The sequence below is a fragment of the Pungitius pungitius genome, chromosome 4 (assembly GCF_949316345.1).
Source record: "Pungitius pungitius chromosome 4, fPunPun2.1, whole genome shotgun sequence".
Lineage (NCBI taxonomy): Eukaryota > Metazoa > Chordata > Actinopteri > Perciformes > Gasterosteidae > Pungitius > Pungitius pungitius.
The window spans coordinates 17534512-17560864 of NC_084903.1; the positions used below are offsets into that span (position 1 = coordinate 17534512).

General features: G+C 42.2%; 3 protein-coding genes across 10 annotated transcripts in view; all 3 read left to right on the forward strand.

Moving 5' to 3' along the window:
- Positions 1 to 1137: 1137 nt before the first annotated feature.
- Positions 1138 to 9172, forward strand: tpma (alpha-tropomyosin). Of its 8 annotated transcripts, none has more exons than XM_037487627.2 (10): positions 1138 to 1366; positions 1638 to 1763; positions 3724 to 3857; positions 4511 to 4628; positions 4803 to 4873; positions 5011 to 5086; positions 5182 to 5244; positions 5461 to 5530; positions 6153 to 6231; positions 7539 to 9172. In XM_037487627.2, the coding sequence occupies exons 1-10, from the start codon at positions 1253 to 1255 to the stop codon at positions 7558 to 7560; spliced, it is 873 nt and encodes a 290-aa protein (XP_037343524.2). In that variant the 5' UTR covers positions 1138 to 1252; the 3' UTR covers positions 7561 to 9172. The 8 variants fall into 8 exon arrangements, with proteins under 8 accessions (XP_037343524.2, XP_037343526.2, XP_037343528.2 ...); XM_037487629.2 differs by lacking the exon at positions 7539 to 9172 and adding an exon at positions 6658 to 6983 and having other exon boundaries at positions 1139 to 1366; XM_037487631.2 differs by lacking the exon at positions 6153 to 6231 and having other exon boundaries at positions 1141 to 1366.
- Positions 9173 to 9608: 436 nt separating this feature from the next.
- fbxo22 (F-box protein 22) lies at positions 9609 to 15180 on the forward strand. The gene is made up of 7 exons (XM_037487664.2): positions 9609 to 9815; positions 10096 to 10228; positions 10426 to 10510; positions 11305 to 11403; positions 12568 to 12720; positions 12836 to 13001; positions 13579 to 15180. Exons 1-7 carry the CDS (start codon positions 9685 to 9687, stop codon positions 13970 to 13972), a joined length of 1161 nt encoding a protein of 386 aa, XP_037343561.2. The 5' UTR covers positions 9609 to 9684; the 3' UTR covers positions 13973 to 15180.
- A 716-nt stretch (positions 15181 to 15896) lies between these two features.
- The window catches only part of LOC119229973 (transmembrane protein 266-like), a 33795-nt gene continuing 23338 nt past the window's right edge, over positions 15897 to 26353 (forward strand). The window contains exons 1-2 of the mRNA XM_037490879.2: positions 15897 to 16440; positions 17161 to 17290. Of these exons, the coding sequence (XP_037346776.2) occupies positions 17277 to 17290 (14 nt within the window). The 5' untranslated portion in view covers positions 15897 to 16440; positions 17161 to 17276. The remainder of the gene's footprint in view (positions 16441 to 17160; positions 17291 to 26353) is intronic.

Here is a 26353-nt window from a genome sequence, read left to right on the forward strand (position 1 = left end):
TCAAAATGTCATACTGAAGAAGGTTGGAAGGATTGGAATTAGTGTGAAAACGCTGTGAATAACTTCTAAATTCTTTAAGGTTATTTAGCGACAATCAAAGCTGTAAATGCCTTTATCGGAGTAAGTTCTTAATTGTTGGACAGGTACTATATGTCGATGTTCGTCTCTCTATCCAGGGAGCTTGGGGCACTTGGATCGCCCCTTGAGCCCCTCTGATCTCTTAATACGACTGGCACGCCCGTCACATGTCAACACAGGGACAGCCGACTGCCTTTTAAAAACAGGCCCTGACCACCAAAGAGATCAAAGGTACAAAAGGGAAATTGACAAATAGTTGTATAAAATAATGAATCTTCATATGAAATAATCCTAAAAGAGGTTTAAAATTGTCACATTTGGAGCTTGATTTATTTGAATCTCTGGGATAATTTCTCCGGAAAAATGAAGTGGACGGTAAACTATTATTACTCAACCAGCTACACGTCCAGTCCACAGGTTGCGTGTGACAGCTGCGGCTGTGCCAGGGGCCCTGTGAAGGAGGCCTGTGGGAATGCCAATGCTTTTGTTTTTTCAATGGTGCATGCCACTATATCCACTGCTGCCCACATGCCATATCACTTTCAGCTGATGGATCGAGCTAAACGATGTACTAATCAAGAGAGCTAAGCCCTGATTGCTGTTAGGATGTTAGAACTATGCTGTGAGTGAGGTGCTGAAATCATCCCTGCAAGACAAGCAAGCCACACCAGATTAAATGACATCCCACCGAGGGGAAAGAACTTCAACAGGAGGTTATCCGAACGGTTTTGATTGAATAGCTCTGATAAATATTTATTTTCAAATGCAGTTCATGGGTTGTTTTCAAAAAGCATCAAAACTCTCCAAAATACACCCAAGTGAGAGAAACTACTACTTCTTTGATTCTACAAACCATACTTCCTACCTGTCACTTGGGGGGTGTTAGAAAAAGGAGTGGGCTGAGGAGTCTTGACTTGGTGCCCTCCCCCGGCTCCTGACGTTTACGACCCGCAGCAGTGGAGCGAATCACTGAGGAGATACAGTAAAAAAAAAGGCAGGTCCGGCGTTGACAGCTGCCGTTGTTTAAAAAAATAATCGGGTATCCATCAACTGTCTGAGTCCGAACCACACATTTGACTCACTGCACTCCAGCTGGCCGCTCCGTGTGGTTCGCATCCTTTCATCTAGTCCCACCTTAGTTGTGCGCGGCGCACACCCCTGAAGATAAGCAGCCATGGATGCCATCAAGAAAAAGATGCAGATGCTGAAGCTCGACAAGGAGAGCGCATTGGACAGAGCTGAGCAGGCCGAGTCAGACAAGAAAGCAGCGGAGGACAGGAGCAAACAGGTCGGGACCCGCGGTGGTGCCTTTACGCACAGGAGCCAATGGCTCGGTGCTGCCTGCATGTCCTGTGGCTTGTGATTCAATTCTGATTTGAATGTTTTTTCTTGTTTTTGTTCTTTGTCTTTGATTGATTTTAGCTGTAATGTTTAATAATAAGTATAGTGGTTGAAATTCTAGATGGTTGTTTTTTGAGGGGTCATTATGACATGTGATTAAATATGAGAGTAATGGTGTCTGCGTAGTTAGTAAACCTCATCTGGCCTTTGTATTCGAGCTTGATGATGACCTGGCAGGACTGCAGAAGAAGCTCAAGTCAACTGAGGATGAGTTGGACAAGTACTCCGAAGCCCTGAAGGATGCCCAGGAGAAACTGGAGCTCGCTGAGACGAAAGCCACAGATGTAAGTAAATGGGCTGACTGACTGGTAGAGAAGCCAGTGGGTCACCCACAACCTAATGGTCAAAGATCATTACCAGCCCTCATACAGGTAGTCCAATAAATCTGATGCATGGTTATGAAGACATATTGGTCTTGTATGTACACACAGTTGTTCTAGTTCCAGCTGTAACTTAACAGTTCATTTCAATGCTGATTAAATTACTTGTTTATTAATTGCATTTAACACATCACAATCTGCCACATCAACAATGTCATCAATACTATTGAGATAACATGAAACAAGTTACTATTGTTTCCATAAAGTAAACTTTTTTCTTTTATTGCTTGATTGTTTAAGATTGATTAAGATCATATGGAAACTCACAAAGTACAAAAACAGATATATCCATACCTCATATAAGGGAACTAGACCTTCAATACACAAACATGGAGATGGAGGTACTGCTCAAAACGTATTACGCTGGTATACCTGAGCGCTACCTGTAGCTACTGCCTCACCGGCCTCCGCTGACTGCAATTCCCTAATCAGGATATATAGTTGGAAATAAATAAATTCTTAAAATAACATACCCCTAAAATGCAACACGGTGGTGAGTTTTGTGTCTGCATAGCAAAAGTAGAAAATAAAAGTGTTTAGCATATAGCACAAAGACTGTAGTCAATTACACAACTAATTATACTAATTATAATATTATCTCTGTCGTAAAATTATACCATTTCTTAAATTGTAATTTGAGTTTTACCCACAGTATCTTTGGTTTGGTGCTTTGATTGTGATAGGGTTGGCTCAATTCAGAAGCCTCAAGCACGTTAATTTAGAAAGTTGTTTAACATAATTTTACAAAAAGTAGAAAAACTACATGAATTTTAAAAGTAAATACAATTAGCCATCAATGCAAAAAGTATTTCGATAATATAAATGTATTTCTTATTCCTCGCGTGTACTTCCGGGGTAGGTGGCCCGTCCCAATCCCAATCCTCATCAGTGGTTGATTAAAGGCGGTGGGGGTAGGGATCAAAGGCGCCGCATCTCCCAACGCGTGTGTGTGTGTCTGTGTGTGCGCGCGTCCGCCTGCAGCGAGACAGAGCTGAGAGAAAAACACTAGCTTAGCTGAGACCGACCGACCAACCAAACCAAAAGAAAAGAAGCAGAAATGGCCGGTGGGAGCTCTCTGGAAGCTGTGAAGAAGAAAATCAAGTCGTTGCAGGACCAGGCCGATGTGGCCGAGGACCGCGCCGCCCTGTTACAGCGGGACTTGAACCAGGAGAGGAGCGCGAGGGAATCAGTAAGCCGCCCCTAATTATTTAAGGCAATTAGTCTCCAGGCTGCAGATGGCATTAAGCGTTAAATGTGGTCAAAAAGCGTGGCCGCTCGGGCCCTCAGGCATGGCGACTTGGGACTTAAAATCAGCCCGTTGTGAGATGAGAGTTTAGCGCCGGGTCGATGAAGGGACACCACCCCGGTAACAATGGGAGGAAACGCCGGGTAGATGAAGGGACACCACCCCGGTAACAAGCAGGCTAACGTTGCAGCGGCACAGGTGAAACTCCCGCAAGCTAATTAGCTGGTTGGAGGTGGAAAAAAAAGAGCAGCTTCCTTCCCCCTTTTGAAATGATTAATATTGTGGCCATTTATGCGAAAAGGTAATCAAATCGCAGTGACTCAGGAACGTGCAGCCATGAGTGGAAATAACACATGTATTGGGTGTCGTTTAGTCTGGAACGATCTGTTAAGGTGCTTCCAACTTGTGCAAGGTTTGAAAGTTGTATTAAAAAGACTAAATGTGACTGAAATGTGCATATTGGATCCTGCAGCCGTCCCTCGCGCCCTGACTACTGACCCAGCCCAAGCTTTCAGTGGAGAGTTTGGGATGGGCTGCATGCTGTAGGCCACTGAAACATGCACATGTCAGGCCACAAAAAGCACCTGATCTGACTTTTGTGGTGTTTCGCCCTGCCAGGCTGAGGGTGATGTAGCTTCCCTGAACAGACGTATTCAGCTGGTCGAGGAGGAGTTGGACCGCGCTCAGGAGCGTCTGGCCACAGCACTCACCAAGCTGGAGGAGGCCGAGAAGGCTGCTGATGAGAGCGAGAGGTGGGTTACCTTGCACCTGCAACATGGCCCACTTATGAGACCTGCTGTTAGTTCTTGGTACTCTACAGAACCGTTTTGAAGCTGTACAGTACTCTTCACTGAAATGTTGCAGTGAAACCTCATAGATTGCACCTGACTCATTTTGCTCAGTGCTGCCACTGGTGGCTGAATGATAGCATTACATTAAAACACAGGGACAGAAAAGTAGTTTGTTTAGATGCTTTGCATACTAGAAAAGGAAATCGTTGCCGTCTTTACAAATGTCTTTATATTGATGCAAAGTGGGCCCAGCAAAACAGCGGTAGTGGCCTTTACCACATGGAATTGAATGTCTTCCACTGTAATACGTGCAGGTATTGACCGTATGGATAATAGTGGGGAACACTCCTCACCTGGGTCTGTCAGGATCTCAATCATGCTACTTTATTTAAATAGCATTTTTAATGCATTTAGGTTTGAAGTGCATTAACAATGACTAACAAGCTACGAAATGAGACCAACTCGTCTGGGGTGGGGGGAGAGAATCCTACAATTTTATACAACAAAATGATAGTCATAAAAAATAAATACTAGCTCTAATATCCTTATATTGGATATAATACTGTCCTTTTCTGGTGCCCATGACCGCCCTGCCATCGTTTTCTGTCATTCAGAGGCATGAAGGTCATTGAGAACAGGGCAATGAAGGACGAGGAGAAGATGGAGCTGCAGGAGATCCAGCTGAAGGAGGCCAAACACATTGCAGAGGAGGCTGACCGCAAATACGAGGAGGCATGTTTCTCAGCTGTTCACTGCAGTCGTGAACGTTGCATCTGTCACATTCTTTTGATTTAATGGGACAGCTGACGTCAGCCTGACTTTCTGACCCCAAATGCTAAACAATAAGTTACGGTTGTAAAATAAATGTAATTCTGTGGGACTGAAGTGTGTACTTTGTGACTTCAGGTGGCCCGTAAGCTGGTGATCATTGAGAGTGACTTGGAACGTACAGAGGAGCGTGCTGAGATGTCGGAGAGGTTGACACTTCCTTCACTTTCCCCTACACCTGTTCCGTCGAGTCGCAATTTCAAATACGGTTTCAAACAAACTTAAATTCTGAATATTTCTTTGTTTGTCTGGGGCATCTTTCTTCAACCTAACCATGAACTAACAGCAAATGCTCCGAGCTCGACGAGGAGCTGAAAACGGTGCAGAACAACCTCAAGTCTCTGGAGGCCCAGGCGGAAAAGGTGGGATTGCCGATGGCGACCAAAAACATGGCAAACAAAACAATGTGTCTTGTGTGTTTGCGACTTGTGACTCTGGCCTCTGTGTATGACCTCAGTACTCTCAGAAGGAGGACAAGTACGAGGAGGAGATCAAGGTTCTTACAGACAAGTTGAAGGAGGTGAGTTGACTTAATTGAGCACAATTCACTAGTGAGAAAATAGTTAAGCAATCATGGATATCTGTATCAGTTTTGGAAAGCTTTTTTTTTTGCAACAGGTGAAATATTACTTTTATTTACTTTAACCGGCCCTAACTGCTTTACATGCATGCGCTGTGGATGGAGTTTTTAACCTTAATGTGACCTGCTAATGTTTGACTGTATTCCTCCACTCAGGCCGAGACCCGCGCTGAGTTTGCTGAGAGATCAGTCGCCAAGCTTGAGAAGACCATCGACGATCTGGAAGGTAAGAGTCTTTGCCTCCATTTTTGGCCATTCAGCTAAAATGTAGGGGTTCCTATTTCAGTACTATGCATTTAGTTAAATGGTAACCTTGTTTATTTAGGTTCCCTAGTGGAGTGAGTTCTCTTTTGATATCATATAGTGAAGTCTTTTTTGGAATTTCTCAAAGGGTAACTCCATAAAGAAGGGCCTCTCTTGTAAAGACAGTCTATTTATTGGGTAGGTCTATTTATCTGGGCAGCAGAGAGTTTAATGGACCTCGGTACAAATATCCGCACCGTAGGTTGGAGGGAGAGCACAGAGGCCTGCCTGATTTTATTCATGTGGGCAACAACTTTTCTCACCACAATGCCATAAAGCATTCTAGTGTAGTGACCGATGAAGGCCGGCGAGTCCCAAGCTGTCATCACAGGGTCAGGGAACATGTGATGCAGTTTCTCAGTGACTCCTCAGGAATGTGACACATCAGCAGCTGTTGCATGTACGCTTCCTATTTCTGTCTGGCCTTTCATTTTAATTTCCCTCTTTGTTTACCTTCTTTTTACTTCTGTTCTGACGCTATTATTTGTCTGTCTTATTTTTTGCAAAACCTTCACTGCCACTTCAACATAATTACCACAAAATAGATGAGCTGTATGCCCAGAAACTGAAATACAAGGCCATCAGCGAGGAGCTGGACCACGCCCTCAACGACATGACTTCCATGTAATTCACCTTGCTTGTTCATGCTTTGTGCCTTGGATCTCAGCAACACTAACCACAGCAATCAAGATACAATGGCTCCCCCTAGTGGCATGTTTGAGTGCAGTGATTTAAATTCAACTGTTATACAGGAGTAGATTTCTTAGAAATCCTCTTTCACTGCTTGTCTAACCTTGATGTGCGTGTTAATTAAAGGTGCTTTTGGCTTGTTTTTGACTAGATTTGTAGGCCTAGATGCTACAAACCTTTTGGTTAACTTCTAACTACCGTAGCCTCTATAGCTTTTTTTCTCCTTTTTTCATAAGCTTGGTTTTCATTTTCTTTAGCATCTTTGATTTCCCTCTTTAGTTCTGCATGTAATTTATGTTCCATACCTTTTTTTCATTCCTCCAACACTTGGGTATTTTTTTTTTTTTTAATTTTCCGCAGCTAAATTTTTCCTGCCCTCACTGAAGAAGCAGTTTGAGCATCATCTCTCTCCTGTGCAGCACAGCCCGTCTCTGTATTTCCCCACTGCACCACTCCTACTGCACATTGGGCTGTCGCTGCTGCCATCCACCTCTTCGTCTTTCACACTGACCTGCCATAATGCATTCTGTGAAATAAACATTCTTCCATCTATACCAGCCCTTTCCCCTTCCACTGGTGATGTTTCTTCATTTCTATTTGTCCCGTCCTTTTTTTTAAATTCTTATTCTTCGTCTTAATTTGTTCTGTTGAGCAGCTTTTGAATAAACTCTGAAGCTCCTCCCACATCCACTGTTTGTTTTTCTGTTTGAGAGGACTGCTGTTTGTTATGCTGTTAGGATGTTAAATGTATCTGTGAACAAACTAGTGTTTGCATGAAATACGACCATTGTTTGCTGATTTGATCATGCCAGGTTACCTGCTTTACAGTATATATGGACATTTGTGAGGCAGCTTTCTGTATTGTATATGCAACGAACGATTGCTCCTAAAACCTAGTATCTCAAGCATACTTTAGAAACAACTGCACCTCAAGAGATTTTCAGCACTGACTAACCTCTGAAAGATCTTTTTTTTAAAAATTTTAAGGGGTTTGTAACATGCGAGGCATACCTCTTGGCTAGTAGAGTGTTGCCAGGACAGATTAGTGAAGTCTTGACCTCATGAAAAGTGAAGGACAACTGCAGTGAGCTGTTGCTTTAGTTCAACGATTCAGAACTGCCGCCCAACCACCTGATTCAAACTGACACTTGTTCTGTATTTATCTTTAAAGCACTAACTCTTTGTCTCTTGTACTAACCTACCTTCTCTTTTCCTTTCTCACCTGCTGTCTGATTGTCAAGACCATCTATACAAGCAGCTTGAGAAAAACCGCATCCTGACCAATGAACTGAGAGTAGCCTTAAACGAGGCGTAGGCTGGAATGGCCTCCTTTCATTCTGAATCTCAAACGTCCTGGCTTATATTGTATACTACTGTGATATAAAAAGGGTATAGACAGTGTCTGACCCAAGGCTTAAACCCATGAATACTTTAAACAAAGGGGAAGTTTCACATTATGCATGCTAAAACTGGCTAAATCGGGTGGGAGGTCAGACCACCTCGGGTCATGGAAAGTCGTGGCGGGTTTCATAATTACTAATCGGTTATCGACAGGGATGTAGCACTCCTGTGGGAATCTGCATGGTGCGGTTTCTCATGAGCTGAAGTGGGTGACCTCTGAGAGGCTCATGAAATGACGCAACCTGTCCAGAATGCCTGGTACACCACTTCTAAATTGAGGGAAAAAAAAAAAAAAAAGTCAAAATTTATATTACAAGATGGTGTTCAGCTTGCCCAAGAACTACACTGCTGTTGTTCTGCCCTTAATACAGATTTGACTTGTTGATTCAATTTCCCTTCAGTTTGAATAGGAACACAAGCTGTGTGCTTTAGTTTGAAGCAGAATGGATGCAGTGCTGTACATGTGGAGAGAAGCCACGTCCAAAGAATTATATAAGCATACTAGTTTTAGAGATAAATTGCAGTCATGTATGGATATAGGGTTTATTGAGCTAACATTAAGCCTTAGAGTAAAATTGAAAGGACAAAGACCAAATAAAAGCTGTGATAATGACCTGAAAGTGCTTAGAGTAACTAAATGATTAAGAAGCGTTATTTCGTAGCTACAGCCCCGTCTATGGTTTGAGTAGAATATTCACAGGAGGTGGCCTGCTACAGCATTGTAGTTAATGAATGCTCACAATGGTGTTTGTTATCCTGGACTAGAGCTTTGTCTGTTTAAATCCTGTGCATCTTTGGGTGGTGTTTAAAAATAATAACAATTTTAACCAATGCAATGCTGTATTAACAGATAAACTCGCACGCGCTAAAGAAGAAAGCCTCAACGTACAGCGGATGCTGGATCAGTTTTTAGTGGAGATGCTTAACATTTGACCCAGCTGTGTTCATCTCCCGACATTGCTTCATCGACTCTGACACGGCTGCAACAGATGTTTGGACTTGTGTTTAAAAGTGTCCTCTGAACTTCTTATCCCGAAGAAACCAGCTCTACACAAGGTAGCCTGCACTGCTTCAGTGGGCATCAGTTACATACAGGCTTTGCATTCCACACTAATCAAAGGTCAGTTATCATTCATGGCACATCATTAAAGTTTACATTGTAAATGTTGGGAGAATTAGCACTTTTGTGGAAATGCACTGCACAAAAATGTCATACAAGCCATAAATTAAGACCCGGTTATATAAAGGGACTTTTATTACGTGTAAGTTGTTTTCCTGGTTTCCTCTGTATTGTAAAATGATATAGTGTCTTATGTACACTTCCCAGGATGGACTGAATTGGCACAGATGCTTGAATGTATGATTTAATTAGCTAATGTTTCCACGATTTCTGCCCACGTTGATCAATTCTATTTTTTGTTGCTCCCATTTTATCTTGGTAAAGCTTGTGTAATAAATGGTTGGTTCAAGAATACCTTGTGCTAAGTCTGGTTTTATTTTTTTACTTTCAGAAAAAATGAAGGTGAAAGTAGGCAATCAACCTTGGTTGTCATTACTTTGGCTAGCTTCATGAGGTAATTCTGTTTGTAAACACCAACTATGTTTTAGGAATATATTTGGTGTTTTAGTGCTTGAAATAAAACTCCAGATTATTAAGGACTATGACCTCAGTATGGCCTTTTTTACCTTCCAACTTTGTTTTCAATAATATAAATTAAATAATGCTAAAGAGACCAGTGATTTGCAAGGGTAAAGAAAAACGTACTAATAGTTAGTGCAAATATGTTCTGTCTTGCATAACGACCGAAAACTCATTTAAACTCCTTTTAAAATTAAACTACAGAAAATAGACCTACAGAAAATAGACCTCAGTGCCCTAACTCCTCCTCGCCACAGGGGGCAGCATCGTCTGAGCCGCAGAGGTCAAAGGTCGTAGCTGGGCAGTCTGGAGGAAAAAAAAAGACTACCACGACTTCATAACAAAATATGGGTGAAAATGAAGAATTTACCGAGTATTTAGAAGACAGCAAGGCCGCATACGTACTCAGCAATGTTGCGGAAGTGGTCGAGCGAATCCTGACGTTCGTACCGACCAAATCGCTGCTGCGGGTCGCGAGGTAAGCTACCGGGGAGATGTTGGTAAGCTCAACCGTTAACTTCTCGAATGGCTGAAGAAAGGAACCGAAACGTGTCTTTTTTTTCACAGACATGGTACACATTTATGAAGTGAATTGGAGTCGTTTCACTTCACCCAACTAAACGTTTTTGTACCTGCATGCAGCCGCCCAGTCGTGTTTATTTTATTTGTGTCTGACCGAAGCAGGAAAACTTGAGGAGGCTAACCCGGGTTCCTAGCAGCTAGCCTCGGGTAAAGCGCGGTGTGTTTGTGGTCCCCAGGGTGTGCAGACTGTGGAGGAACTGTGCCCGTAGGGTGCTGAGGACTCAGCAGCAGCTGACCTGGGTGTCGGCCTGCGGGCCGTCCGCCTCAGGGGCCCATGTCCTCTGCGGCATCCTGGCCGAGGAGGTGGAGGTGAGTGAGTAGAAGAGGATGTTCAAATGACCTGTGACCTTACCCTGCATTGCTAAGGGCCGAAGTGTATTCGGATTGTAAAAGCATGGGTCACACTTTGGCACACATTGAAGAAAAGGGGTAAGATTTTGTTTGGTCAGGTCTTGTATCTAGATTGCAATGAATTTTTAACATATGCCCCTTGTCAATCTTTCCAGAAAGTGTTTCTTCTTCCCAAAACGGTTCTGACAATAGTAGACATTGAAAACTTCACTGGACGACCTGATTGCAGACAAAATAAAGGTTGGTATTGTATATTGTTTTTCCACTGTTGTTGGCCTTTTCCTATTGTGGTCATTTGGGTAGGTGGATAACCACTGTTGTGCACAATAATTTGAGTTGTGTTTGAAAAGTGAAGTTTGAAGTATCATGAACGTCATGAATCCCATTGAATAGCCTCAAAAACTCAATTGTATGGGTACCACAATAACTGAAAGTCACTAATTTGGACTATTTACATTCATAGTGGGCCTTACAGACTAATCCATGAACAGTAAAAATTGCTTTATTTTTGCAGTAGCCATGATTGTGAATTTTTGCACTTTGATGCCAAGTTCATATTATAACGCTGGCCAGTTTGTCCATTTTGCCCTCTATATCACAGCAGTTTCAGTAGAACACGTTGTGACTCATGACTGAGTATGATTGCACTTATATCATGAAGGTTTACTTTAAAAAGAAATCCAGAACTGATGTGCTGAAGGTGTCATGAAAGTTTATTTCATAGTTGCTATGGTTATTTACAGTTTAGTGTAGAGCCAGCTTGACCAGTGATTTAGGACAGTGGTGAAAACTATTGAACTAATTGACACCTTCGGGACCATCAATAAAAGAAAATTTAGTCTTGTACACTAATCTTTAAGATTTGTTTCTTACAGACCTCAAAATGTTAGGTATTTAGCTGTGTTGTGCAAAACTTGACAACGCTTTGCTTGTGTAAATCTGTCTTAATCGAACATTGTTGTATATGCGTATGTTTCCTATTAGAAAAAGTATATCAAATAGTTATCTTAATTGGTTTTTTTCTCCCCCTGAAGTAAAAAAGAATCGCCACAGTCCAGACATGGTTGAAGAGCTGAATATGCGCTTCCCGAAAGGCTGTGACATCATGGGTATCACCACGCCAGGAATAGTCTGTAAGTGTATCAAGTAACTAACCCACCTCCCCTCATCCCTCCCCCACAATTGAAAATGAGTAGCCACGTAAAGGAATCATGCAATTATATGTTTGCAAGTTATTTGAGCTTTAAAATCCATTCTGGTACCAATATGTGGCCTATCACATTCATCTTGCTAGGGTATGCAAAAAAAAGCAGAAAAATAACCAGGTTTCTTGGGTATATCAAAGAGGAATAGTTCACCTTTCAGCAAAGAGGGCTACGATTAATCTCCTCTGCTGCTGCCTAGTTGTAAAGCACTACTGGTGGCTCTCGCTTCGCCGCCTCTCCCTCTGACAGATTGCCTCGTCGGCGTGGTGCTGTGCTCCCCATTTTTCCATTTAATCACAACCCTGCGGAGAAGTGACTCCATCAGCCGTGTTCTCTTTCCTCAGGATGATGGCTTATCGGCCTCCTGTAGTTGATCAGGTTTAATGGCAGCCGCAGCTGTTTGCAATAACACTGATTTTGTGATATTGCAGTTAAGGGGTCACCACAAGGTCTCCACACACATCTAATTCAATTGAATTAAATCTTTGATTGGATTAGTTTAAAGGCAATAAATTACTTGTAATAGGTTTGCCATAAAGCCTCTAATACATCTGGTTATTCGTGCATATCGGTAATGGGTATGCACAGTATTAAAAAGATGACTTGTGATACACTTAGATCAAGTATTTTTGCATTAGTGCTTATGAATTATATAAACCGGAGGATGGAGTGACTGGGATACTAAAGTGCTGGATTTGCTCATTTCGAATTACAGTGCAATGTTTTCTGTAGTGAAGAAAAATGTAAACCCTGTAAGTCTAAATGGTTTACGAGTGGTCAATGTCTTTTAATTCTGGTAATCCAAGCATGTTTTCTCATTTGCGCATCAACTCTTTTGTCTGCTAAATGGAACTGAGCAGGTTTAGAAGTCCCTTCATTGCCATTAAGTAACGGTACAAACATTCCGCCTGTTGTGTAGTTGTTTCTTATGTACAATCTCCCAGAGGCCGTTTATGGTGTTGAGTGAATATCCAGTTATGAGTATTCAGCCTGCAATTGTGAGGGTCCACTAGTGACCGCTGTTCCTCTAGCTTTTCTTTTCGTGCTTGGCATTGATTAGTTAATACACTTCATCCCTGCAACTCCATGCAGTGACTCCCAGTGGCTCCTGCTCCAGCCTTCCTCGGGAGTACCAGGAGGGGGAGGCCGGCTTTGCAATCATGTTCCCCAGCATAGAAGGTGTCAACATCAAGCCCTTTCATTTTTGCAAGAAGTCCATTTGTCCGACGGCTCTGAAAGAAGCGGGTGAGTGTTTGCTCAAAGCAACTATTGAATAATCTAAACAGGGAAATTATACCTTTTTAGAAATTCTTCCAAAACTTGTTTTTTCTCAGTTTTTTGTTTTTCACTTTCTTTCCAGGGCTAGTTGACAACCCGGAGCTGCGCGTGGTACTGCTCTTTGTATATGAGGCATATAAATCTGGAGGAGTACACTTCCTCAGCCAGATACTGGAGCCTCTGGCCAAGAGCAAAGCTCTCATTGCAGGAGGGCTCGTAGAAACGGCTTTCTCTCCTCCTAGACACTGGTGAGTTTATGTCCTTCATTAAAACATGTATCTTTTTTTCCCCTTTTTTTCCAAAGATTAATAATGCCACAAAGAGAAATAACAATTGACCAATCTTAAGACCCGCCCCGCTTAGTTACTGTTCGGAAAAGCTTGACAAGAAGAAACAAAGTGACGCTGGTCTTCCTTTTTCTTGGTGCTGCTGAGTGTGTATTAATATACCTTCAAGAGGCTGATGTGAGGTTATATTCACTATTTTGAGCATTAGTCCGTATAAATGTTTTCCTTTGGGATTCTAGATATGTGAGTCAAAATAAATAGGACCCTTCACTTTGCTGCGGCATGTAGGCTTAGTGAGATAATGTAGCCAAAAGAATGAAATGGGACAAAATCATGTGGGACTGAGGGGGTAAACTACCATCAATTGAATCCCGCTATTTCTGTGTCACTTTTACAATTCATGGAATTATGCTCAAAATTTAATTCATGAATAAACACTGGGAATTATCATTTTAACAGTTGTAGCGTTGAACTAGCAGTGGCTTTATTTTATTTACTGTATCCCGAATTCACTCTGCCATTATTTGCCGCCCCGTAGCTGTAGCGAGGGGGCTTTCGGCGTGGTGGGTCTGGCCTTGAGCGGCCCCAAGGTGCAGGGGGCATCTGTGCTCTTGGACCAAGAAATCAGCAACCCAAAGGCGGCCGAAGCCACGATCCGGCGGCTAAAAGCAGCCAAAATTCCAGAGAGGAACACCCTAGGGTTCATGTTTGCCTGCGTGGGGAGAGGCCAGAACTACTACCACAACCAGCCTAACGTAGAGGCCGACGCCTTTCACAAGGTGTTCCCCAACACGCCGCTCTTCGGCCTGTTTGGCAACGGCGAGATTGGCTGCGACCGGATCGTCAAAGACGACTACACGCTGTGCGACACTGACACGGACAGTCTGCAGCACGAATACACCACCGTCATGACCCTGATCCATTTGGGCTGACTGACCACTGCCACGGTAGTGAAAGAAAGAAGGAAGGAGGGAGCAAGGAAATATTTTCTCCATGTAATGGCTCCACAGGGGAAGTTTTGTCCCTCTGAGACTGTATGTAAACACAGCTTTATATTAAAACTAGTGAGTGTCAGTTTTAATATTCAGTATTCAAATGTGATTTTCTTGTAAAATATATGTATATATTTTTCCTAAATCTTTCTCATATTCAAGGCCTATCATACCCACCGACATTAACCTCATGGTCTGTTTTGTTTTGAAGGTGATTGAAAATATACACGCGTGTCCTACAGAGCTGTTGTAGTTGGTGATTCTGTGCAGACACTTTGTGCAGGAGCGTGGTCCCTCTTCCACACAATCAAGGCAGTCTTGATTTATTTGTTAACCTACTAATAGGTTATGGTTGGATTGGCCACATGCGCAGTCCGAATGTTGCAGTGCCTACCCCCCCCCCCCCCCCCCCCCTCCCCGCCTACATCAGGATGTATCTTCTACTACCTTCCAACTATTGCTTGGTTCATGGTTATTGCATCTCCTGCAGTGTACAAGAAAACCATCATCCTAAGAAAGAATAATGTTCCCTCCATAAGTGGCTCGGACAAGCAGAAACTCAATTTCGCCTGAATTGAGTCTCCACTCTACTCCTAACTTGAGGAAATAATTGTACTTATACTTTCCAAGGTTAAAAAAGTGTAATTAGCAGTGATTATGATGTATTTGGTATCATTTCCTAATAGTTGTTTATTTTTGAAATCCTGATGTTAGACCCTGACTCTAAATGAAGTCCAGATTTCACACATGCCTTTATATACAATAGAAAATAGAAACCATTAATGGTTTCCGATTGGGTTATTTTCAAGATGCTCCAGTCATTAGTTGATGCCATGTGCCTCACTTAGAAAGAATAGTGTGGCAATATCCCCTATATGTAACAGGAAGTTGCTGTTGAAGTTCAGCTTTCCAATCCAATCGGTTTCAGTGATTGTTGCAAGAAGAGCTCTTTTTCAATTAGGAAATTTCAAAATATTGATTTAAAAAAGTATAGCAAATCCTCTTTCTTGAATACACAAATATCCCTATTAGTCGTTGAGTAAAATGTAGAATGTCTTGAGTTTTATTTCGTGACAATGCACTTTTCTACATGTGCCAATTAAAAGACTATCTGCTCTGCTCGTGTGCTCAATAAATGACGTTCAATACTTGGATTTGTGGTTTGCTGTCTATCTTTTAACTCCGCACCACGGCAGCTTTAGACCCAGTCCCTGGACACGCGGGGCGTTGCGCATCGCTGCCCGGCTGTAACCACACAGGCCTACCGCTGTTTATTCATATCAACCACGTCTCCTCATTGGTGCGCCCTCTGCAACGTGAGCCTCGGCCTATTGCATCCCCGGCAGCCCACGTGCAGGCGTGCATGGAGCAAGCGAGAGGCGCTGGAGATTGATTGATGTGTGGTTTAACCATCGACTGGCTAATCCCGATGAACGACAAACCTTTAAACCAATTGCTGCCAAGGCATTTTCCCATAGTATATTTATTTTGGGAAACCGAATAAAAAAAATAATTAAAATAAAACCTTCCTGCCACGCAGAGGGACGAACTACCGGGCGTAAAGCTAATAAAATCATCCGTGGCGAGAATCCGCTCTCAAATTGGCCTAGATCTGGAACTGAGATTTTTTTTTTCCCTCACTCACTCTCTCTCTCTCACACACACATACACACACGCGTCCAATCAATATTTTTAGTCTGCTATGTCGTGACCGGAGCGATGCAAGTGTCACACGATCCGTCAGCTACAGTCAGTCTCCGGCACAGAAACCTCCATTCTTTCATGGCGTTTGGATAATATCGCGTTCCCCGGCCGCTGATGTGTGGAATATAAAAAAATAAATAAAAGAGGGGTGGTTGGGGGGGGGGGGGGGGGCACTAGAGAGAGAGAGAGAGAGAGACGAGGCTTCGTCGGGCTCGCTTCAGCACCTGGACAGCTCCCTCTCGCAGGGTTCCCCGCTGCGCTCACCGGGGGAAACCCTCGGCTGATAAGTGCGGAACCCGGATCCGAAACCCCTCCCCCCCCCCCCCCCTCCCTCTTACCCCTACCCTCCAAGCCAGGAGAGAGGAGAGCACAACTTGAAGGGGGTCGCGATTTGGCGCAACCTGAACGACACTTATAGATGCTAATAATGATCCTGACGATTTACGATGCTTCTTGCGCTTGAGCCGCAGAGCCTCTTCGGCTTTGCGCTGAAATCCGAGCGGCGCAAGCGGGAGCAGCGCGAGCAGCGGCGGTGCTCTTCCGATGCAAAAAAAAAGTGCTAAGGATAGCTGCAGCCTACACACACTGCGAGCCTGCTGCTGCTGCTGCTTCACTTACTCTGATCATCGCCGAGGGAGACATTACTATCAGCGAGGGGGCAGCGGGAGGCACGATTTCCCCTCAACAATGTGAATCTCACACAGGTAGGTCCTTTGCTGCAAATGAATAATGCATTCGTGCACAGCGAGGAGCCCTCTGTGCCTGTGAGCAGAACTCTCCTTTAGTTGGAATCTGATACCAAGTATATCAGTTTTTCATGATCTTTTAATTGTTTTTATGTAATTGTGTTGCATCACAGATGCCTCTGCATGATGGCAGGATTTGAAAAGCGTAACATGTTTGTGTAGAATGTCTGATTCTGATTGTCTGAAGCAGATCAAGGCTTTAAGGGTGTCGATGAAACTTCACATTTGCAGAAGTTGTCTTGCGTTTGTGGTTTCAACAGTATTTTGGTAACTGGCGTATATCCTTGGCTCTACATTCAATCTTTTGTTTTGTTCATTGTTATTGCATTCAAACACATATTTTTGACTTATAATGCCCTGGTTTATGTTAGTCTGAAACTTACCACTGAGTATACCTGAGGACAAGCCCTAAAACAGCTTCCTCATGGCTTGTCAAGCATGGGATGTAAGGAATGAGTTCAACTATTTTCAAATGTTTCATCACGAGAAACAACGATAAAACTGGGAAGGGTTTTCATTCACCTATCCCCCAAAATCGGAAGTTCAGATGTTCCAATATACGTCACCAGACAGCCACCCAGATCATCATTGGAGCTTTTTGTCAAATTTTGGGACATTACTATGCAGTAAATCCTGAAAAAAGTTCTTCACTTGCATTAATGACCATGTTCTTCACAGGTTTGACATGAAATCGGCCTTTGTCAGGTGAACAGGTTTACTGCATTACTAAAACCACCAGAGTGGAAACCTTGTGACATCCATCTCCACATCTCCCCTCTCCATCAGCCAGCATCATGGCCAATGCAAAGTGAGTACAGTCAATATACTCTTGTCTTGCTCACCCTGTTCTATGCCAAACCAGCACTTTCTTTTTTCTTTTCAAACATATATCAAAAGAAAATGGGTCAAAGTGTAACCTAAAAAAATGTGTGGTCAAAGGCCAGAGGTGCAGAATTGTTGATAGGGCGTGTACATGAATCCCATTCGTATGCATTCCTTACTTATTCTTGTACTTAATTCTCTCAGCATGCCTCTTTTTTATTCTCTTTAGACAGTCCCCTCTCTTTGACTGTTACCCAGGTTTCTGTGCCTCCCTTTCCTACAATAATGACCTTTATTAACACGGACACTGCTACCGTTGAGGTGCCTCGGACCCTCGTCACTCAGAATGCTAAACACAGACGCACACTGAGATGCAGGAACAAACCTGCACAGCGCTGATTACAGAGCGTCCATTCTGCAGCCGTAGGTCACTATACGTTAATCCTCCCTGCGGAACATCGTACAGTTAAGATTATTATTATCCATGTATATTACAAATTAACACATTTTTCCTTTCCACCCCCAGTTTTCTCCCAGCATTCCATTTCTAAACTGCGCTCTGTGAGTGCGTAGTGAGAGCAGTTGATGCATCACACAGGCAACCCGCTGTAGCTTGTGCGTGTGCACGTGATTGTGTGGAGACAAAGTAAGGAGGCAAGGGACGACGCTGAAAACCGTTATTCTTTGCCACCGTATGATTCTGCTGACGTAGCATGACTCCCTAATTCGTCTCAACTTGCTGCATATATTCTTTTGACCTGGATGAATGGCCCTACATCATTGCTCCGTTTGTGCTTTCCTAAAAGAACGTGTTCTGCTGGCGGTCCCACACAGAGCACAGCGAGTCTCAGCAGCAACGTCATATCATGCTGCTTTTGAGGTGAAATAAATCCTGAAACACGACAACTTAAATAGGAAGTGTTTCAAATCTAATGATCATGTTTTTAAGTATGACCCATCCCAAATGAGAAACAAACCTGCTTTTTAATTCATCTTATTTTTCATCCAGATGTGAAACAGTACCTTGTTTTTTTTATAGGGTAGTACCACTGGTATGTATACTGTATGTATGGAAGTCATATACACTATTACTACTTCTACTTAATTGTCATTATTAGGAAAACACACCTGTATTTTATATGAATAAATGCTTTATTCTAGGTCAAGAGCTTTTGAGAACATTCTTATATGTATGTAATTTAATTTAAAAAGTAAATCATGAATTTTTCTTCTCACAAATCATTATCTTATTATATAAGATTAGATCATTTTTCCCAGAAAGTAAAAATGCAAAGACATTAAAGGGTTCCCTACCAGCATAACTGTGTAAAAGTACTCGATTCAAAGAAAAGGTACAAAGGGGTGCAAAAAATGGTCACTTGTTATCTTCAGTAAAAATTGAACCGCTCTTGTTTCTTTAACTTTTTTTAGGGAAAGTAAAGAACTATATCATTACATTAATACGCCATATTTCATCATACCATTGTAATATTCAAACTAATCCGATTTATCTGCGGGAATCGTCTCCCTCCACTAAATTGTTCCTGGAAATGCCAATATAATTCTAATTATTCTCTCAGTTTTACTGAATTGAATATTCACAATTTAAAAAGATAGCAGCTGTTGCTATGACGTTGGCAGATGTTCAAGATGAAACAGGCGACACCTCAAATGTAGAAGTTCACAATAAACTTTGTCTCTTCAATGTTTTCCCTTTACAGAATACAGAAAATACATAAATCTGTCTCTCAAGACATTTATTCATGTGTTGAAATTAAAATAATCTATAATCATTGGAAACGGACACAGTGTAAAAAGTTCCCACAGCTCATCTGCTGTCTTACTTCTGTCTCACCAGGGTCTCTGTGTCTCCTGTGTCTTATAGAGCGTGTAGCTGTAAAGGTCAGATAAGAGACTGGTCACACCAGGGCCAGAACACTCCATTGTGCAGTCCAACAATGCAATTCATCGTAGTTTAATCTGTAAGGCCATTAATAAGCTAATGTGGTTGGCAGACTTCATTAATCTTCACTGGCATGAAATTACAAAAGTTCCGCTGGAAATTGAATGGTGTTGTAAGAAATGACAAATTAATCTGTAATTTCTGTAGATGTAGACGTTTTGTAATACAATGTGAACACCGCCAAACATCAGGTAACGCTTTCAGCGCTTTTATCTTGAAAAACCGCCGCGGGTGAATTGAGCAAAGCTGTAAACACTGACCTGGGCGCAGCATTGTTTCTTCTGCAGTCATCACCGCTGTAGCATCGTCTGATCTGGATCCGCTGAAGAACCTCAGGTGAACGTTTACAGTTTCTCCTTTTTCCCTCATCTTCATATATTGATGTGAAATCCACTTCACGTTTTAATGCGAGTCAGCAGCAAGGACGAAAACGATTCACTGTCTCAACTCTCTCAGCGGCAAGAAAAATACTTTCATTTTGTTAATGGCGCCGCAACAAACAAACAAGTTTTATACTGTTGTCACTGAGACACAACTTTTAGGCGTTGAGTCTAAGTTCAGTTTTCAGTGATTATTGTTCCACAGCCGGTGTTCTTTCTCGTATAAGATGAGTCCGTAACACTAATAGACAATGATGTCCAGCTTCTCCACAGCAGCTGGTGGGAGCAGAGAACATCTGCTTCCCGTCTCCATGTTCTGGCCAAGCTTAGGTTGTGTTTTAGATCCTCGGGCTTTGTGGTCTGACAACCTGATCTCACGTGTGTGTGTGTGTGTGTGTGTTGAACTTTTTGTCCACCGGGGCTTGGTAGAGTTTGGTTGAAGATGGAAATATGTCTGGATGGAAATACATGTTCTTTATTCCAACAGAGGGTTGGCATTGAGAGGCAATAATAATAAGCAGAGACACCATGTTTGTTATGATGTCTGGAAATAATGGCCCATACTTTTTAATAGCTTTCCTTTTTTTGATAAACGTGAAAGCAAACAATGTCATTCCGCATTTCTGCATATTTTCTGGAACCGTTTTCAACTCTACTAAATGCTACCTGACATGCGCCGTACCAAAGGTACCCGAACACTTCATCACTGCTAATACGACTGCTGTCTAGTGGATCTCGTTCAGCGAAAAGTAAATCAAATTTTCATTATGCGGAGTGTAGGTGGAATTTAGGATTTATAAAAATTGTCCAATGAGAGTTTAAACAGCATATTGACGTTCTGAGTTCATTTCACAGCACCTTGAAGCAAATTAATTCAAAAGCAATGAGAATGTTCACACAGTTTCTGTCAGAATTTTCTTTCTCCGTGGTTAGGCACCCAAAGCTCCTTTCTCTTACTTTAGGTGGTGATTATGGCTTTACATGTTGCCCAGTAGTAGAGAGGCCGAGGTTAAGTTAAGTTGTGCGGCCGTAGAGCAGTAATGCTTCGATCTCACTGCTACCCCTGGAGCACTCACAGTGACCACGCTGACGCTCTTAAGGACCGTGTGCTAATTTTGCTATAAAACAAACACAGTATTATTATTCTCTCACCCAGGGCTGCTTGTAGATCCTTCGTATTGCGTAGAGGGTCACGGGGGGTCATCGCGAGACACTTCCATTTGTTGGAGGAAGAACATTCTTCGGCGCCACTGGCTTCCACTTACTTTCCTGACCTTCTGTTTGGTCAGCAAAGTCCCCCGAGCAACCTTCGTCACGTGGTGACCTTTTCCTACCTGGCCCACAACTCTACAGTCCACAATGTACTTTTATCTGCCAACCCCGGGGCACCTCGCTCCCCTGAATATCACTTCTGTCCTCTGGGTGCTCATCTGCAGTCACCCTCTTTTTTAGTGTTTCCATAAAATAATGTTTTGGAGAATTTTGAAATTGCCACTTTCTGTAAGATAAGAACACCGGGGATAGTCAGAAAGGTCATTATTTGTATCGCAGCGGATGCCGTCTGCCTTCTAGTAATGTGTTATTCTTTGGGGAGCCAGAGCACCAAAACAGTTGTATCGAGAAATTGAGAATATTTTGACGATGAAAATAAAAGCAACAAAAAATACAATTGATTGATCGATCCAGGAATCCATCGGTCCGACAAACGATAAGCCTCGGGGTACAAGGAGCTGCATTTTTAATGTTCCAGTTTGGCACACAGCAGATATCTGGACCGATAGTTCCTTTTTGGGGACCACTGTTTTTTGTTTACAGCTAAGTTGTAGGAAAGAATACGGTCGGTTCAGAGATTGGAGCCAATGCATTCTGCCTCTTTTTCTCTCCACGCGGAGAGTCTACCTGCATTCTAACAAAGTTTGTCACTACCTCTCTGACTACAAACAGAGACCTTTGCCTTTCACCGTAAGCTGTGAGCTGGCAGGTCCTGTCTCGAGGGGTCATGTGTCCGTTCCCGATTGTTTGGAAAGAGAGACAAAACCTGCTGCTGTGCTGTAGATGAGAGGTCGGTACGGATGGGATGTTGTTTGTAAGAGAGGTGGGGAGAGGACAGCATGGCGTCATTCTGCAGAGTGGTAATTGGGTCTCAGACTAAAGAAAATGAATAGGTGTGAAGGTGTTTGTCAAAGAGGAACAAGCACAGCCATGTGTACGGTGTTCATTTTAGGACATCCTCAGATCTCAGACTCAAGTGTCGGACTCAAACGAAAGGGCTTCAAGTCTCAGACCAAAAGTCCTCAGACTCAGGGGAAAGGGCTTCAGTTTCAGAAAAACCTCCGTCACTCTCAGAAAAACCTCCGTCACTCTCAGAAAAACCTCCATCACTCTCAGAAAAACCTCCGTCACTCTCAGAAAAACCTCCGTCACTCTCAGACAAACCTCCGTCACTCTCAGAAAAACCTCCGTCATTCTTAGACCAAACTCTGTCAAACCAAACGGCATCAAACCAAACAGGCGTCAATCTTCCTCTGTGTTGCTCAAGCTAACGTTAGCAGTTTTATCGCTAGCTTACGCACTGCCATTGTAACATACTGTAAATAACAACCTAATGACAAGTAGACATTTTTAATATTACAACTTTTTTTTTAAAAAAAATTTATGTGACAGCAAGAAAAATAAAATAGGACTTTTGGTCTGAGACCGGACGCCCTTTCGAGATCTGAGGATGTCCTAAAATGAACACCATACATGTGCTGGTTGTTCCTGACATACATTTACTGTAGTTGGAAATGTGCTGATTCATCGCATTCCCTTTGTTGGTTGCAATTTCTTTTTGGTGCAGCATTGATTGCAGAAGTAAGTCATCAATGGTGATGTTGCACTGGACACTACTACATGTTTTCATCTAATAGAACTGTTTTTTATTGAAGACTGAATAGCTACATTTGGGAGGATTTTACCTAATAACGTATATTCAATATTCGTAATTAAATATGAGTTAATAGTAAATAAATCACTCAGACATTAAAGTCCTTTTAAAAGTTAGTTGGTTTTCCAAAAACAATCACTTTTCTTTGACTTACATTTACAGACTTTCTTACAACTAACGTCACGCTATCATTCTGTTCCTTCTTTCATTTTAAGAAGTTACAGTAAGTTTGTATTGTACCTTCAGGACTGACATTATTAGATTTTCTGAGCAGGAGATGCAAGTTGCCACCTACCGAAATATAAAGGTTTTTTTCACTTAAATATCCATTTTCTTCACTTATATAATACATATTGCACTGTACGTGAGCCAACAGCACCACAGCCTCTGGTTAATATCTTTTTGACTATATAGATAGAGTAGTGTATCCTCATGCGGCTCTCTTGGCGAGGGAAATAATCCCATCAAATTGCGATGAGGGCAGCAACTCTTGAGACAAGACTGCAATAAAAACAGGGTTTTTATTAATGAAAAAACAACCAGAGCTGCTGTTGAATGCGATACATGCAGAGATGACTTCTCTTGGTAACTGCTACTTTGAAGTGTCTTCACCCTTAACTTCAATCATCAGAATCCTTATTCTGTATTCCTGCAGCTACTTTGTAATAGTGTGTCAATTTTACTTTGTCCCGTCAACATGCTTCAATGACTTATTCCTATATTTTTGATGGCCTCTTATTTAGCTACTGGGGGTGAAGCTGACCACTACTTTCTTGAATGTGTTTTATCCTTAATGATACAAAGACATGTCAGCCCTCAGTTCTACTCACCTGAAGCAGTTTTTGAGGATACACCTGCTTACGATCGCTGTGACTTGTTCATTTGGTTGATGTGTTCAGTTGGAACATAACTACATCTGGTGCCTTTTTTCTTGCAGTCATGCTCCGCTGGTTTTCACATCACAAGATGTCTACTTGTTCACTTGTTGGGTTTAATGGGTCGAAGCTGCTCTGCTTGCCGTTGGTTCGAGTTACATTAAGGCAGTGGAATTGTTACCATTGCTGGTTTATTATCACCCTTTATCCTTATGTCACTATAGCAACGGGAGACCGTTAGATATTTTGTGTGTGATGGCTTTCTTAATTTAACTTGATCATGAAACGCCTCAATGATCATCGGGTTTGACCTCCAGATGCTGGAATTGTGATTTGTAGATTTGTTTTGTAACGGATGTCATGCTGATCATTAAAAGACTACATTGCCAACTCATTTAACATTTTACTGTGCAAATCAAAGCAGCTGAACGAGAGCTATCATCTTGACAAACACATTGCCTACATGACCCACAATGCTACCAACCGGGAGTCAAAATTGGGTGTTCATTGCTAGTAGCAGCAGATTTAGCCTCAAGCTCCTGGCCTCAAGCAGAGACGATGAGCAAACCCGAGATTCTTTCATTTGTTTTTAACCTGTGTTCAGTCTGAAAGGACAACAACTTAAGTGACATCATTTAAACTCTTGCGGTTCGCGTTGTAGACACAAAAAGAATTGTGACAGCACTGTTGCTTAAAAACGTAACATTGTCTTTTTTAAAGCGTTGTTGGTTACTGATGTTTAACATTTTGTGTTAGGAGCTATTTGATGCCTTTGGTAAAGAAAGGCGTGTAATATGTTGTATGCACTTCCATTGAGATTCTGTGTGTGGCTCAGTACACCCGAGTGTTGAGGCCACAGAGTTTAGATCAGATTAGCCTCGGCGGCTAGGTTAGGTAGTCCTGCCCACACACACACACACACACACACACACACACACACACACACACACACACACACACACACACACACACACACACACACACACACACACACACACACTCCAGATTGGATCAAAGGCCCTTCAGAGTTAATGTTATCACTGTATATTTCCATTCTGTTGTGTTTGTGTGTAATATACAATTTGTATTTGTGTATGTGTGGAGCCATTTTCACCACAATTTCCTCTCTTTGACATCAATTCAACTTTTTCACCCTTTCCTTTCCACCGTTACATTTTAAATGTTTACTAGTTTTAAACTTGACTAGTTTTTGTTCTTCAGCCTCATACTTTCTGTATGACCTCCTCTTCCCATCACCAGTGCTCCTCCTCCGTACCTCTTGTCTTTTTCCCTTTCGCCTCCTTCTGGTCTCGTGTCGCCCATCGTCTCTGCTTTTATATTTCATAGATTGTACTTTATTGGACTCCCCGGTGCCCCTTCTTGTGTAACCCTTGACATCCATCCCTTTTCTCTCCCTGACTCCCGCGCTAGTTTCCCCTCCCCGTTCGCCCTGTTCTTGACTTCTTTTGACGTTTGGAGGAGAGTGGGGATCCACTCAGCTGACAAAGAGAGAGGCCATGACGTCACAGCAGACATGATACACCAGCATCTGCTCCGGTCTAAAAATACACACCACAGGGCACACACAGTCAGTCTGCAGCTGCACTCAGCATTTGTTTCCACCTCCACGCTCTAGATGGCCCAGCTTTTACACAACTGGGGCTTGTGGGCACGCATGCCGCTGGCCCACAAGCGGTGGGTAAGTGTGTAAGGTGTGTGTTTGCTGCTATGAACAGAAGGAATGTTGGCATACTTATTAGACCTCATCCAACCTGGCACTTACTGTGCGGAGGAAGTTCAAGTTTCTTGTAGAAAATTCTCCTCTCAAAGGTATCAATGCCCTCAATGTGTGTTACATTCACTAACTTCTAATCCACTGAAAATATTGACAAAATAATAATAGATAAAAACTAAATTAGAATGTTGTATACTGTGATAATGTACTCAATTTACCCGTTATATGCCTAAAATATCATGCTGGTTTGTTTCTGTGTTGATATTTCAGTATTTACTATTCCAGGTATTCCCCAAAATCTCAGATGTAATATATTATAATTTCAGTTGGGTCAAAAATGTGATGCATTTTCCATCAGTTGCTTTTGTAGTTTTATACAGTACTGTGATATACATTAACATTTTTTCACTATAGAAGTATATAACCATTGATGAATTTAAATGTATTTTTTTTTATTTGACAGAAAATTAAATTAAATTTCAATAATGTGGAAAAGTATTTGCTATTGTAATGAAATGACTCTACTTAATTGCATGGTAATCCTAGCTTGCTTGCTAACATTACTGTAGCTGAGCTGCCAAAACTAAGAAACCTAATTAATTTACTTGATAAAAAGCACATCTTAAAGAAAAAAACTGTAATATAAGTAATTAATAGTTAATTTTACATTACAGACATTGAATCATACTAGTGCCACATTTAATTAACTATTTTTGAGAAATGTGAAGATTTAATCTGGCAGATGCATCAATGTACAGTGAAGATAAACCTCTGGAGCTTTTTGCTACAATAACCTTTAATCATTACCACGAGGTCTTCAAAGTATACTGTTAATCCATCTCATATCAAGTCCTATCTGTCTCTCATTAGTTGACTTTTTAATTTTTCTCCTGTCACTCCCCCTCTAGTATCAGTGCAGCTCTATGTAAACGTGTCTGGTTTGCTGTTGGATAACGATGGCAAAAATGTGCAGAATACTTCTGCACCACACGCTCCCTGCACTACTCTCTGTCTTTGAGCAAGGCACCTCTGGTCCTCAGCAGAGGAGCAGTGTGCGGATTCTCAGCAGCGCCCTGATGCTGAGTGGGTGTTTGTGTGTGACCCTTCTCGACCGTGCATTTTCTCCCCGAGGCCGTCCGTGTGAACAACAGTGGCTTCTTAGTGAAGTTG